The sequence below is a fragment of the Eschrichtius robustus genome, chromosome 17, assembly GCF_028021215.1.
Source record: "Eschrichtius robustus isolate mEscRob2 chromosome 17, mEscRob2.pri, whole genome shotgun sequence".
Taxonomy (NCBI): Eukaryota; Metazoa; Chordata; class Mammalia; order Artiodactyla; family Eschrichtiidae; genus Eschrichtius; species Eschrichtius robustus.
In genome coordinates, this window is record NC_090840.1 from 71,036,901 (window position 1) to 71,052,994 (window position 16,094).

At 43.0% G+C, this 16,094-nt stretch overlaps 1 protein-coding gene across 1 annotated transcript in view; it reads left to right on the plus strand.

Annotated features, from left to right (window-relative positions):
* The window catches only part of FER1L6 (fer-1 like family member 6), a 120,667-nt gene that overhangs the window by 44,969 nt on the left and 59,604 nt on the right, over positions 1-16,094 (plus strand). Inside the window, exons 18-19 of the mRNA XM_068525619.1 lie at positions 3,556-3,733; positions 8,326-8,450. Coding sequence (XP_068381720.1) covers positions 3,556-3,733; positions 8,326-8,450 — 303 coding nt within the window. The remainder of the gene's footprint in view (positions 1-3,555; positions 3,734-8,325; positions 8,451-16,094) is intronic.

Sequence of the window (16,094 nt, forward strand, 5' to 3'; positions counted from 1 at the left end):
ATGCCATGTGAAGAATAGGTGAGGATATGACAATGTTTAACTGAGAAGAGAGATTTGGCGGCATGATAGAGGTTTTGTGTTCGTAGGGCTTCCACATGGATGGTGGGGTGATTGTGTGTGTGTGTGCGCGCGCACGTGTATGTTTCCAGAGGCTAAAGCTGGGCCCCACGAGAGCCATTACAGGAAAATAGTTCCCTAAATGGAGGTCTACAATGTGTCCTTTGTCCCCTTGATATGAATATGGCAGTGGGCAGCTAGATTAGACAGCCTCAAAGTGCATCCAATGGCTAGATTCTACTGTTGATGTGATTGTTATGGGGGGCAGACAGAAGAGGCATTACAGGGTACTGGTTTAATACTTGAGCTTTGAAATAAGGTGAATCTGGGTTGGAATTTGTATTAGTTTACTAGGGTTGTTGTAACAAAGTGCTACCGTGTGGCTTAAACCACAGAAGTTTATTATCTCCCAGTTATGAAGGCTGGAAAGCTGACACGAAGGGATTGGCAGGGCCATGGTCCCTCTGAAGGTGCTAGAGAGGCATCTCTTCTAGCTTCTGGTAGCTCCTTGGCTGTGGGAGCATAACTCCAATCTTTATATCATGTTCTCCCTGTGTGCATGTCTCTTTTCCTATGATGTCCTTTTTATAAGAATCCTACTCCAGATTGACCTCATGTTAACTCTGTCTGTAATGACCCTATTTCCAAATAAGGTCATATTCTAAGGTACTAGAGGTTGGGACTTCAACACATGCATTCGAGGGGAATACAATTTTACCTCTTAGTGAATTCCAGGGCTAATATTTAGGAGCTGTATGATTTGGGGAATGTTACTTAACATCTCTGTGTCTCCTGTTCTTCATCCTTCAAATGGGGATGAGGTTGAGGATTAAGTGGATAACTGCACGTAAAAGAACACAGAGTGTACGTCCCCCAGGGTCATCACGCAATAAATGTTGGCATTCAAACAAATGGGAATCCAACATCTAGGGGACATTTCTGGAATTGTGTGCCCCCTTCACATCCAGGGAAGTGTTTGTGGTTCTGTATGTTAGATGTTATGGAAAAACCCGAATGAACTTTTTGGCCAACCCAATATTTTCTGTCATGTGCACAAAAGGATTTTTAAACCCACCTCTGTAAAACTGTAACTGAAAAAGAAAAATTCACCCTAGTTATTCACCACAAATATTTCTTCAGCCTTCTCATTCCAAGGAATTCTGGGGTCGAAAGAAACACCTGTCTTAAAGGTAGCAAATCATTTCAGAAAGCCCTGTGCTAAAAATAAGAGAAAACCAGCGTAAAGTTATTCCTTCCTAAATATTTTGATGTATCCCAGAATTATTTAAAATTAGAACAGAGAACAACTGTCAACTAAAGCCAAAGAACAGACCTAACTGGGAATTCAGGACCTTTGCCCTGTGGCCTTGGCTTACTTCTTTACCTGGATTTTCCTTTTGTCATTGGGATTGCTTTGGGTGACAGCTTTGTAAATGTTGAACATGTTGTTCGATTGTCCTGACATGATGAAACATCTTGATAAGATGAAAACTATTTTCATTCCTGTTTTAATTGTTACCCCTGCTTTTAACTCCCTCCCGCCACCTCCTTTTAGCCTCTGTTTCTCTTCACTGAGTTGGTAAATCTGAAAAAAGCAAGAGCTGCTCCAGGGAGACAAAGGATTCACCCACCTGCTGCTCACTCCGGTTTCTTAACTGGGAATTAGAAAGTGCAGTGAGACAAAGCATAGAATGTAAATCTCTCAGATCTCTAGATTTTTTCCAGAGTCGCCTCAAAGTTTGTTCCACGGAACAGCTGTCCTTTGAGTGGCGCCATAAACATCCCGTGTTCAAACACATTTAGAGGTTGCTGTTGTATCCCCCTCTTGGAGTTTCACAGTGCCCGTCAACCAGTAGAAAAGTCAAAGTCCTGCAGTCAGGAATCATCTTTTACAACTCATGCTTGTCAACCTTATTCATCTAGAATAGCTATTTACAAATTTTAGGAAACTGCTATGCCTAGGGGGCCCAGGTTGAGGGAATATTAATCTAAAGGAAACAAAACTGCCTCACCTGAAGTCACATGGCTAGGTAATCTGGAACGGCAATCAGGTTTTCATGGTCCCTGTTCCATGATCTTTCTTTCTCTCTAATGCCTTCTCTACGAGTCCAACTCCAAAGTACTTATTAAAGCCTACTGGAATATGTGAGTATTAAAGAAAGGATGGATATACCTGCTTCTTCTCCTCTGGTCCTATGGCATCTTCTCTCTTACACTTGACTTTGCATTTGAGTAAGTGAATGCAAGTTGGCCTCCCTGTCTAGATGTGCGCTCTTGGAGGGGAAGCCCAGGACTGTGTCGCAGTCGTTGTGATGCCCTTCTGGCCCCACTCCCTCAGCAAGGTCTGGTGGCACTTGGTAGTAGTTGCTGAACTGAGTTGCTCACAGTCCTCTTGGGGAACTCACAGAGCAAGACAGGAACGCAGGCAAACAACCAGGCACAATTTGGGGTTCTGGGGCTTTCCACGGGTGCCTGGGAAATTGTCAGAGCAAGTGGTAGCCTCTCCTAGTGGGATTTTGTGATTCACCATGGAAAAGAAGTGGTGCAGAAGAAAGGGGAATTGTGCATTGACGGGAAATCCTAAGAAACACTAAGAAGAGGCACTTAGAAGAGTCAACAAAATCTCGAGTGGTGGCCACTTTCAGAGCCAAAGCCTTGCCAGAAATCCTGCACCCAGCCAAGTCTGGGGCCTGAGGTTCATTAGATGGGGGTGAGGAGTCCCCTAATCCTGGTGACGGAGAAATAAAGGAGCCGCTCTGCATTGAGTTGTGTCCTTCACATGTTGAGAACGCACGCACCCACACACCACACACACACTACTACACACATAAACACAAATTCAAACAAACATAAATATAAATACAAATCCGAGTACATTCAAAGGAGGGAAAGCAGGGTAGTAAGGGAATTTGAAACCACATTGCGTGAGGAAGGGGTGAAGGGATGAGAGGTGTCTAGCAGGAAGAAACAACGTGGTAGGGCAGGTAGATGCCTTCAAGCCCATGAGGGCCTGACCTGTGGAAGAAGAATTCGAGTTCTTCCGAACAAAGCAAAGAGGCAGAGGCTGTGGTTGGAACTCAAGGCAACTGGAAGTTCTGGGAAGGGGGATTTCAACTCAGTGTGGGGAGAAGCAGGCTGTGGGTGTTCAGAGTCCAGAGCCCAGATCTGGTATCATCTCCCCTGGTTCGAGTCCTGGCTCCGTCACTTAAAAGCTGAGTGATCTTAGGAACTTATTTAGCCTCTCTGAGCCTGAGTTTTCTCATCTATAAAACAGGGGTAATAACCATACCTACCTGTTAGGTTTAAATGATCGCACAGGGCCTGTTGAAGCTTCAGGCCCCATTAAACCTGGATCCTCCTCTAAAACTGTGCATCGTGGCAATTGGGGTCATTGGTCTCATTTTAATATGAGCCCCAGGGAAGGACCTCTTTTCTCAAAGAGTGAGGCCCACAATGGCTCCTACTAATGAGGTGGTCTTCCTTGTAACCTTTCCCCAGCTTCCTGGAAAACATCCGGCTGGTTGGTCGGTGCAAGCGAAAATTGACCTGTACATGTGGCTGGGCTCCACCAGACACTCTAGTGCCATTTTGAACAACTTACCAGCAGGCTATGAAGCAGAAATGTCCTCCAAAGGGCCTGGCACCAGTAAACCCCCAGCTAACCTGCTCTACCAAGGTATGATGCCCACTGGGCAAAGAGGGTCATAAGATGTCTCTGGTGGGCTTCTGAGGGGTGACATTCATGAGCTGTTTGCATATTATTTTAGGATCAACTTATTTGCCTCTTTTAATACAGTTTCTAAATTTTCTTTCTGACCTTCCAATGTCCCATCTAAAGAATAAAGTGAAGTTATTAAACATATCTGGAATAAATATTTATATTTTTCTGTTAATGGAGAGAATGCAATATGAGTTTCTTTGTTGGCAGACTATATAGATTGAGTTTGCGTTTAAAGCAAAAGATGTCTTTTTCGGGCCTTCCCCGGTGGTGCAGTGGTTAAGAATCCACCTGCCAATGCAGGGGACACGGGTTCAATCCTTGGTCCGGGAAGATCCTACATGCCGCAGAGCAACTAAGCCTGTGAGCCACAACTACTGAGCCTGCGCTCTAGAGCCCACGAACCACAACTACTGAGCCCACGTGCCACAATTACTGAAGCCCGTGTGCCTAGAGCCTGTGCTCTGCAACAAGAGAAGCCACCATGATGAGAAGCCCACGCACTGCAATAAAGAGTAGCCCCTGCTCGCCACAACTAGAGGAAGCCTGTGCACAGCAACGAAGACCCAATGCAGCCAAAAATAAATAAAATTTAAAAAATAATAAAGCAAAAGATGTCTTTTAAAGAGGCATCAGTAAGTTCTTGTGCTCATAGGACCTGTGGAATTAAAGCAGATTTCCTTTTACATGGCATTGGAGTTTTGACCCATAAACAGCAGCCATTTACATTTCCCAGTAATGACCCGATAGAAACTGGTATCATTGGGGTCACTCATGTTTCTCTAGCTTGGTTCTTGAGTTGGCTACTTTTAGCAATTCAGCATGGTTTATGTAATCCTCTCTTCTATGTAGGTATTTTCTATGAGTGCCATCATATTTACATTTCCATATAATTTTGAACTTTATTCTAAGCATTAATGCCTTACAGTTGCATTTTGCTTTCTGTTTCCAAATTGCTTCAATTTGCAGGATCCTTGCTGCTGAATTCAGATAGAGTAGAACACAGTTTTACCTTCACTTCAAATGAAGTTGAGTTTGTTTTTTTTTTTAACATCTTTATTGGAGTATAATTGCTTTACAATGGTGTGTTAGTTTCTGCTTTATAACAAAGTGAATCAGTTATACATATACATATGTTCCCATATCTCTTCCCTCTTGCGTCTCCCTCCCTCCCACCCTCCCTATCCCAACCCTCTAGGTGGTCACAAACCACCGAGCTGATCTCCCTGTGCTATGCGGCTGCTTCCCACTAGCTATCTATTTTACGTTTGGTAGTGTATATATGTCCATGCCATTCTCTCACTGAGTTTTGAATTGAGCCAGTGTCTGAAACACTGGAGGACTGTCTACAAATCCAGGTTTCCCGTGTTGCACAAGGCTCCTCTGATGCTGACTGAACTTGACTGCCAGTGGAACCTTAATGGCTCAATAGTTAGAGAAGACAGAGTTCTAGAGATATTTATCCAATGGTTCAGCTCGTGGTTTCCATGCCCAATATCAATGCATAAGAGCAAGGAAAGCTCAGCTCTGTCTTTTTGAAAAATGCACAACCCCTACCATATGCCAAGCATTGTGCCCTACACTTTACACATAGGATTTGATTTATTTCTCACACCAACCTTGGGTGGTTTCTTCATTCTATAGGTGGAGAAAGGATGTATTGGAAATGTTTAGAAATTGCCCAAGATCACACAGCTAGTAAATGATGGAACAAACTGTCTCCAAACTCTTTATTTCCACTGCTTTCCATCCTATCTTAAGAGTTTTCATCTTTGGGTGAAAACACCCACATCAAGTTACCTTTTTATTTCTATAGACACTATCTCTAGAGACCCAAGGTACCTGGACATATCTGCTATCCCAGCTACTAACGATTCAGAGGAGAGGAAAGGCTTTTTCCAAAGCTTTCTGATCCTCTGCAGCATGTTCTTTTCAAGGAATGACCTAATAAACTTTCTCGGCTGTGCCCTGACATTAATGGCTTTGGCTGCCTTCCACACCTCCTGGAGAATTTCCTTTCTTCGTTCATTTTATGCTTCAGAACATATCCATTCAACCAATAATTAGTTTGTACCTGCATATGGAAGGTACGGTGGGAAAACTAGTGGGGAATGAAGAGCCGAGGGAGAGGTGATCCTGGCCCTCCAATGGGGGCAATCAGACGTGTCTCTAATAACCACATGTGGAAAGTGAGCCGTAGCACAGAGATGGGCCAAAGGATGAGAGCAAAGAGGAAGCTGACTTTACTAGTCTAAGGAACAGAGCTGGTAAGACTCAAGGTTTCAGAAAAACAAAAACCTAGACTAAGTCAATGGCGACCCCTGGAGTTGTGCAGTGTCCTGCCTATGTGGTTGTATTGGGAGCTCTGCTAAAATTCTGGGGCGACTCACTTCGGGGACAGCTGGTGGATGGTCTCAGGGAATGAGATATTCTCAAGTTCACTCCCAGCTGAGAAATTTGCCCACTTATGTAGTGTGTTAAGGAATGCTTAGAGAGCGTGGGCTCTCTCTTGACATACCCTAGCTCTCTTGGGTAAGAGGGTAAAAGGGAAAAACACTTTTAACAGTTTTTGTTAAGGTATTTATCTCCCTTTATTCTACATGATATGTTTATATCACCATTTCTTGATTTTACATTTAACACATAACTACTCATTGTGAAAGACGAGGATTTACCTCTGTAACTTATCCAAGCTTTTATCTCCTTGTTCCAATTTTAAATACATAGTTCTGTTGCTTAGTGTTTTTCTTGATTCAATGCAATCTCAATGAAAATCCCAGCAAGTTGTTTTGTGGTATCAACAAACTGATTCTAAAGTTCATGTGGAGAGGCAGAAACCCAGAAGAGTCAACACAATATTAAGAAGAACAAAGTTGGAAGACTGACGCTACCCGACATCAGGACTTACTATAAAGCTACAGTCATCAAGACAGTGCAGTATTAGCAAAAGAATAGACAAATAGGTCAGTGGAACACAATAGAGAGCCCAGAAGTAAACCTACATAAATATATTCAGTTGATCTTTGACAAACAAGCAAAGGCAATACAATGGAGTGAGCATAGTCTTTTCAACAAACGGTGCTGGAACAACTGGACATCCACACGCAAAAATATAAATCTAGACATCGAACTTAACGACATTTGCAAAAATTAACTCAAAATGGATCATAAACCTAAATACAAAATGCAAAACTATAATACTCCTAAAAGATAATATAGGAGAAAACCAAGATGATTTTAAGTATGGCAATGATTTTTTAGATACAACACCAAAGGCATGATCCATGAACGAAATAATTTTTTTAAAAAGAGGGTAAAAAGGAACAAATGAATATAAAAAGCAAGAGGGGCCAGGCAAAGGCCAAGGATCATAAAGCCCATGAAACAAGGAATATGATTAACTCAACTCTTCCTTGGGGTTCCCCCACTGAACCCTAGTCTGCCCCACCTGCAGCCCTCTCTCTGCCTCCCATCCTGTCAACCAGGTGTGCTCACTCCTGCCTTTAACCTCCCATGCCCTCTGCCTGTATCTCCTGCAGGACACTTAGCTCTGGCTCCTGTCACTGGGATTGGGGCACTTGCTTATCTTCTGCCCCGTCCCTGGAGCTCCCCAAGGTCAGGGGCTGTCTTAGCTGCTTCAGAATCCTCAGAGGCCAGAACTGTGCATGGTATACTGTAGGTGCTCAAAATGACCTTGGCTGGCTGAATGGCAGAATGGATGGATGGATGACACAAGACTTTACTGAGTTTATGGAAGCAAAAATGAAGAAATGTCCCCCTTTCTTATAAACACACACCATTGGAAACAGGAGGTTTTACTAAGAGGTGAAATGTGGTATTTTTAAATTCTTTTATTGAAGTATCATTGACTTACAATATGATATTTTCAGGTGTACAGCACAGTGATTCAGTACTTTTGCAGATTATACTCCATTATAAGTTAATACAAAATAATGGCTATAATTCCTTGTGCTGTACAATATATCCTGTTGCTTATCTATTTCATACATAGTAGTCTGTACCGTTCATCACATACCTCTAATTTATCCCTCCCCCATCCCTCTCCTCTTTGGTAACCACAAGTTTGTTTTCTATGTCTGTGAGTCTGTTGCTGCTTCGCATATAGATTTTAAAAATGTGGTATTTTAGGAAGAGATTTGGATTTTGGAATCTGACAGAAATGAAATCCAGGCTCTGGAATTAGTTAGCTCTGCAAATTTGGAAATGTATTTTAGCCTTTTTATGAACCATTTCCCTCATCTATAAAATGAAGATAATGATATATATTTCACGGGGTTGTTTTGTTATGGAGATTAAATCCCACAATGTGGTGAATGCACCAAGGAGAATGCCTGGCTCCAAAGTACCCATGAACATGACCCCTTCCCCCATCTTCCCTGTGTCCATTTTGGTCTAAGAGGCCTTCAGTGCCCGTGGTCTCCTTTGTCTCCGGAAACACCCACAAGTGGGCATCACACACAGACACCCGCTCGCACTCACTGTTCCTCAGAAGCCCGCTAATGCCACCCCTTCCCGTTATTTGTCCACAGACCGGCATGTCTTCCAGCTGAGAGCTCACATGTACCAAGCCCGGGGCCTCATCGCAGCCGACAGCAACGGACTTTCAGACCCTTTTGCCAAGGTCACATTCCTTACCCACTGCCAGACCACGAAGGTAACCAGGGGAGCCCACTTGCTTTCTCCCCGCAGCCCACAGCCGAGCCACAGCAGAACCCCAGGAAAGAAAAAAACAGGGGCACGTTGCAAATACTTGTGTCCCTGGGTGTGTAGGTGTTTCAGCGTTTCAGACTCAAAAGCATGGGCACAAGGCAGGCCAGACATTGGGAAGGTCTACTGATCCAATGTGATCTGTTGTCGTGAAGCCAAGAGAGCAAGTAACAGAGTTGAAGGAAGGGAGGGAGGAAAAGCGGGATGAGGAAGAAAGGGATCTGGCACCCAGAGCACCTGCCGGAGTGATGGGCACAATGCCAAGTTCAGTGGGATGAACAAACAACTCAGACAACTTGCATGAGGCTTCTGGTGCAGTCTTTGCTGAGGGGTCTTGGTGGGGAGGAAAGCTTTCCTGCTCTGCAGTCCGGAAGCCCTAGACTTTGTACTTCTAGCTGGGGGACTTTGCACACTTTTAACACCTGTGTGATTCAGTGTCTCTCTCTGGAAAATACTGCTTCCAGACAGACGCTGTGAGGATTAAAGGAGATGGATCTATACCTGTTTCCTTGGCTTTCTCCCTTTCCTGTACACTGAGTGTGGACATGTGAAAAGGGGCCCTAATCAGCGCACATCCAGTAGGCTGCTTTTCTCATTAGATCGTATTCTCTAAGGATTTACTCTGTTCTCTGAGGATTCACTGTTCTGAGGGAGGGAAGCTCCGTAAAGGATTTGCCCACCTCTGGGAGTTAGAGTTAAGACACAAAGAGACCTGAGCTCACGTTCTACCTCATCTACTCTCTAGCTGCCTTTACTCACTAAACCTCAGGTCGTCTTCTCAAAATAGGGCTGTTGAGAAGAAGCAAAAAGTTAAGTGTACAAAGCGATTGATGAGTAGTGGCCATTACATTGGCTGATGTTAAGAGGGCTGACATTTCCCCCCAAAGTGAGGCCATGACCTGGGAGATGGCGTTTTGATTGATGACACTCAGGTTGAGAGCATAACATGAGCTAGCATCTTGTCAATTTCACCAGGACATGTGGAGCGCTTGCTCTGTGCCAGGTCCCATGCTGGGCTCGGGGGAGCCGGGGGACCAGACTCTGCTCTTTTTTTTTTTAATAGAACTTTATTGGAGTATAATTGCCTCACAATACCATGTTAGCTTCTGTTGTACAACAAAGTGAATCAGCCATATGCATACACATGTCCCCATATCCCCTCCCTCCTGAGCCTTCCTCCCATCCTCCCTATCCCACCCCTCTAGGTCATCGCAAAGCACCGAGCTGATCTCCCTGTGCTATGCTGCTGCTTCCCACCAGCCAACTATTTTACATTCGGTAGTGTACATATGTCGATGTTACTCTCACTTCGCCCCAGCTTCGCCCTCCCACCCCATGTCATCAAGTCCATTCTCTATGTTTTCCTCTTTATTCCTGCCCTGCAATTAGGTTCATGGGTACCTTTTTTTTTTTTTTTTTTTTTTTTTTAGATTCCATATATATGTGTTAGCATACGGTATTTGTTTTTCTCTTTCTGACTTACTTCACTCTGTATGACAGACTCTAGGTCCATCTACTTCACTACAAATAACTCAATTTCGTTTCTTTTTATGGCTGAGTAATACTCCATTGTATAAATGTGCCACATCTTCTTTATCCATTCATCTGTCAGTGGACATTTAGGTTGGTTCCATGTCCTGGTTATTGTAAATAGTGCTGTAGTGAACATTGTGGTGCGTGTCCCTTTATGGTTTTCTCAGGATATATGCCCAGTATTGGGATTGCTGGGTCGTATGGTAGTTCTATTTTCAGTTTTTTAAGGAACCTCCATACTGTTCTCCATAGTGGCTGTATCAATTTACATTCCCACCAACAGTGCAAGAGGGTTCCCTTTTCACCACATCCTTTCCAGCATTTATTGTTTCTAGCTTTTTTGATAATGGCCATTCTGACTGGTGTGAGGTGATATCTCACTGTAGTTTTGATTTGCATTTCTCTAATAATTAGTGATGTTGAGCAGCTTTTCATGTGCCTCTTGGCCATCTGTGTGTCTTCCTTGGTGAAATGTCTATTTAGGTCTTCTGCCCATTTTTTAACTGGATTGTTTGGTTTTTTGATATTGAGCTCCATGAGCTGTTTGTATATTTTGGAGATTAATCCTTTGTCTGTTGTTTCATTTGCAAATATTTTCTCCCATTCTGAGGGTTGTCTTTTTGTCTTGTTTATGGTTTCCTTTGCTGTGCAAAAGCTTTTAAGTTTAATTAAGTCCCATTTGTTTATTTTTGTTTTTATTTCTGTTACTCTAGGAGGTGGGTCAAAAAAGATCTTGCTGTGGTTTATGTCAAAGAGTGTTTTTCCTATGTTTTCCTCTAAAAGTTTTATAGTGTCTGGTCTTACATTTAAGTCTTTAATCCATTTGGAGTTTATTTTTGTGTATGGTGTTAGGGAGTGTTCTAATTTCATTCTTTTACATGTAGCTGTCCAGTTTTTCCAGCAACACTTATTGAAGAGGCTGTCTTTTCTGCATCATACGTTCTTGCCTCCTTTGTCATAAATTAGGTGCCCATATGTGCGTGGGTTTATCTCTGGGCATTCTATCCTGTACCATTGATCTATATTCTTATTTTTGTGCCAGTACCATACTGTCTTGATTACTGTAGCTTTGAGGTATAGTTTGAAGTTGGGGAGCCTGATTCCTCCAACTCCATTTTTCTTTCTCAAGATTGCTTTGGCTATTCGGGGTCTTTTGTGCTTCCATATGAATTGTAAGGTTTTTTTGTTCTAATTCTGAGAAGAATGCCATTGGTAGTTTGATAGGGATTGCACTGAATCTGTAGATTGCTTTGGGTAGTATAGTCATTTTCACAATATTGATTCTTCCAATCCAAGAACATGGTATATTTCTCCATCTGTTTATGTCATCTTTGATTCTTTCATCAGTGTTTTATAGTTTTCTGAGTACAAGTCTTGTGCCTCCTTAGGCAGGTTATTCCTAGATATTTTATTCTTTTTGTTGCAGTGGTAAATGGGACTGTTTCCTTAATTTCTCTTTCTGATTTTTCATCATTAGTGTGTAAGAATGCAAGAGATTTCTGTGCATTAATTTTGTATCCTGCAACTTTACCAAATTCATTGATTAGCTTTAGTAGTTTTCTGGTGGCATCTTTAGGATTTCCTATGTAGAGTATCATGTCATCTGCAAACAGTGACAATTTTACTTCTTCTTTTCCAATTTGAATTCCTTTTATTCCTTTTTCTTCTCTGATTGCTGTGGCTAGGACTTCCAAAACTATGTTGAATAAGAGTGGAGAGAGTGGACATCCTTGTCTTGTTCCTGATCCTAGTGGAAATGATTTCAGTTTTTCACCATTGAGTATGATGCTTGCTGTGGGTTTGTCATATGTGGCCTTTATTATGTTGAGGTAGGTTCCCTCTTTGCCCATTTTCTGGAGAGTTTTTATCATAAATGGGTGTTGAATTTTTGTCAAAAGCTTTTTCTGCATCTATTGAGATGATCATATGGTTTTTATTCCTTAATTTGTTAATGTGGTGTATCACATTGATTGCTTTGTGTATATTGGAGAATCCTTGCATCCCTGGGATAAATCTCATTTGATCATGGTGTATGATCTTTTAATGTGCTGTTGGATTCTGTTTGCTAGTATTTTGTTCAGGATTTTTGCTTCTATGTTCATCAGTGATATTGGTCTATAATTTTCTTTTTTTGTAATATCTTTTTCTGGTTTTGGCATCAGGATGATGGTGGCTTCATAGAATGAATTTGGGAATGTTTCTCCCTCTGCAATTTTTTGGAAGAGTTTGAGAAGGATGGGTGTTAACTCTTCTCTAAATGTTTGATAGAATTCACCTGTGAAGCCATCTGGTCCTGGACTTTTGCTTGTTGGAAGATTGTTAATTACGGTTTCAATTTCATTACTTGGATAAGTCTGTTTATATTTTCTAACTCTTCCTGGTTCAGTCTTGCAAAATTGTACATTTCCAAGAATTTGTCCATTTCTTTGTGGTTGTCCATTTTATTGGCATATTGTTGTTTGTAGCAGTCTCTTATAATCCTTTGTATTTCTGCAGTGTCAGTTGTGATTTCTCCTTTTTCATTTCTAATTTTATTGATTTGCATCCTCTCCCTTTTTTTCTTGATGAGTCTGACTAAGGGTTTATCAATTTTGTTTATCTTCTCAAAGAACCACCTTTTAATTTTATTGATCTTTGCTATTATTTTCTTCGTTTCTATTTCATTTATTTCTGCTCTGATCTTTATGCTTTCTTTCCTTCTACTGACTGGGTTTTCTTTGTTCTTCTTTCTCTAGTTGTTTTAAGTGTAGGTTTAGATTGTTTATTTGAGATTTTTCTTGTTTCTTGAGGTGAGATTGTATTGCTATAAACTTCCCTCTTAGAACTGCTTTTGCTGCGTCCCATAGGATTTGGGTTGTCGTGTTTTCATTTTCATTTGTTTCATGTATTTTTTTATCTCTTCTTTGATTTCTTCAGTGGTCTCTTGGTTATTTAGTAGTGCACTGTTTAGCCTCCATGTATTTGTGTTTTTTACAATTTTTTTCCTGTAGTTGATTTCCAATCTCGTAGCGTTGTGGTCAGAAAAGATGTTTGATACGATTTCAATTTTCTTAAATTTTCCAAGGCTTGATTGTTACCCAAGATGTGATCTATCCTGGAGAATGTTCCGTGTGCACTTGAGAAGAAAGTGTATTCTGCCACTTTTGGGTGGAATGTTCTATAAATATCAATTAGATCTATCTGGTCTATTGTGCCATTTAAAGCTTGTGATTCCTTATTAATTTTCTGTTTGGATGATCTGTCCGTTGGTGTAAGTGGGGTGTTAAAATCCCCTACTATTATTGTGTTACTGTCAATTTCTCCTTTCATGGTTGTTAGCATTTGCCTTATGTATTGAGGTGCTCCTATGTTGGGTGCATAAACATTTATAATTGTTCTATCTTCTTCTTGGATTGATCCTTTGATCATTATGTAGTGTCCCCAAGGACCCACGCAGCCTGGAGGGGCCTTGGAGCAGGGGGAACCAGCTTGGGAGCTCAGCAGGCTCCCCAGGCCCTCCGCTCCTCTCCCACTCCTCTCCTGCCTCTCCTGATCGCCCCGGCCTCCGGGGCGCCGATCTTGTCTGGCCTCCACTTCTCCTCCCCCCTCGGTCCCCCTCCGTCCTACCGGTTCACTCTGGGGTCCCTCCTGTCTCCTTGGGGATCAGAGTTTCCCACCAGCAGCCGGCAGTCGCCCTAGTTGTGTGGAGACGCTAACTCCGCGTCTTCCCGCACCGCCATCTTCCAGACTCTGCTCGTGCACAGTGTATGATCCAGTGGACCTAGGCAGTGCTCTGTGCAGACGAGTCAGCCACACTGTGATAAACCCCATAGTACTGAACCTCCAAGAGCCACAAGGAGAGAGGGGTTAGCTCTGCCTGGGAGGGAAGTCGGGAGAGACCTCAGAGGGAAGGTGACTGAGCATGAAAACGAGAAGACTTCAGACTCCTTTCTCCTCCCTGTGTTTTGAGAGGTAGTACATAGCCCAGTGGTTAGGAGTATAGACTCTAGAGCCATAGTGCCTGGGTTCAGGTCTGAGCCCTTCCATTTATTGGCTGTGTGACAGCAAAATCCTCTTTGTCCTCAATTTCTTCATCTGTAAAATAAGGATGGTGATATTGTATATACCTCCCAGAGGGTGAAACACCCAGTACAGTGCCTTGTTTATAACAGCTCCTGTGTGACTGCGTTATTATTGCCATTGAGGCTTCCCACCAAAAACAAAGGGGATTCTCAAAGGGGGATCCCTGGGACTTCCCTGGCAGTCCAGCGGTTAAGATCTCGAGCTTCCAGTTCAGGGGGCACAGGTTTGACCCCTGGTCGCGGAACGAAGGTCCTGCATGCCACACAGTGTGGTTAAAAAAAGAGGGGGGGGGGTGCGGAATCCCTGGAGGCCTCCTCTACCTGCACAGCTGGGGAGTTCCAAGCCCTCAGAGGTGATCTCAGGGCTCTGGGTGGGGTAGGAGGTTTGAGTGAGCTCCCTTGGCTGCTATGTAATTCTCCTTCTATTTTGCATCTCCATACAGTATGTTCATTTGATTTAGATGCATATCTCAAAGGAACAGATGACATTTGTTTATCAAATAATCATTTGAAAGGGAAAACAAGTTCTGTTGAACCCTGGACTTTGCTTCCATACTTTTGAACCAAGTACCTAGTTTTTGCTAATAATAATAGCTGTCATTTATTAAAAACTCCCTCTGTGACAGGCATGATGTTAAGCATTTTATATGCATTTTGGTTACGTCTAACTGCAGCCCAAAGGCGGGTATTATTAGTGTCCTCATTCTGCAGATGAGGAAGGTACGGCTTGGAGACTCTTTACTTAGAAGATGGTAGAGCCAAGATGGATACCCAGGTTGGTCCAATTCCCAAGTCATTTTGCTTAACCACTCTGCTTCCGTTTTGGTAAGAAAGGGTTCTGGTTTCTCTCTCCTGTTTCAGTGTGTGCTGCCTCGGTGGGACTGATCTGTGTGTGACATGCCCCACTCGTGCATTCTTCAAGGTGGGGAAGGCTGAGCCTGGGGGCCCTGCAGTCATAGCTGAGCTGGTCCACCGTACACCTGGTAGCACTTCTCTGAATGGACCACATGTTGCTCAAGGAGAACTATCTCTGAAGGGAGGGTCCTGCAGCCAATCCTTTATAAGTGACTTAATGGTACGAAATCTTTCAGGAGGGGAATCCGGCTATGCCACTGAGGATGTAGAACTTGGAAATCTTGTGATGATAGGATAAAGAGAAAGGGAGACAGCTCCCAAAGAGAAAGGTTTTGGGGATAGAAAGGGAGAAGGACTATGTGGCTGAGAGGGAAGCTTAGGAGAGAAGGACAGGGGATCTTAGAGGGTGGGGGGCACGGAAGCTGAGATTTCAAACAGTCAGACTGACGCTGAGTCCTGAGGACACCGGTGGTCTCTTGTTAGATACGAGTTACCCTGGTGACCAACGCTGGCACATGGTAAGTATTCAGTAAATGTTTACTCATTTATAAATGAGTGTGGCTGGGGTGGGGTCAGGGGGACAGCAAGCACTTACTGAGCACCTACTGTATGCCAGGCACTTAATACGCTTTATCTTAGACAGTGGTCATAACAACTTTACAAGGTGGGTGCTAACCCCATTGAAATGAGTAAGACTAAGAATCAGAGAGGTTAAATCACCTGCCCAAGTTGGACATAGGCAGGTGGTGAAACTAGGGTTCCATTACAGGGGGTCTCTGATTCTAAAGCCACGCTCCATCCATGGTATCTCACTCCTTCTTCAAAGTGTTAAATTTAAGTGTTACCATAATCTCTCCAGCAATGTCACCGAACAAGTTTATAAAGCACAACTCCTTAAGGAAGCCCCGAGGAAGTGAGGTGAGCTGTGCTCACCTTGGCAGAGAAGTGGGAGAATGTATTTTGTTTGGGTGAACCTTTCAGTACCTCTCGAAGGTGGCCACATCGTCCTTTTAATCATGGGACAGGCCAAAATCGACTCATTTATTCATGCAAGTAGCTATTGAATACCTGCTAAGCACAGGATGCTGTGTTAGTGCCTAATACTGAGCCTAGCACTTTGAAGGGATAAATATATGATGAAT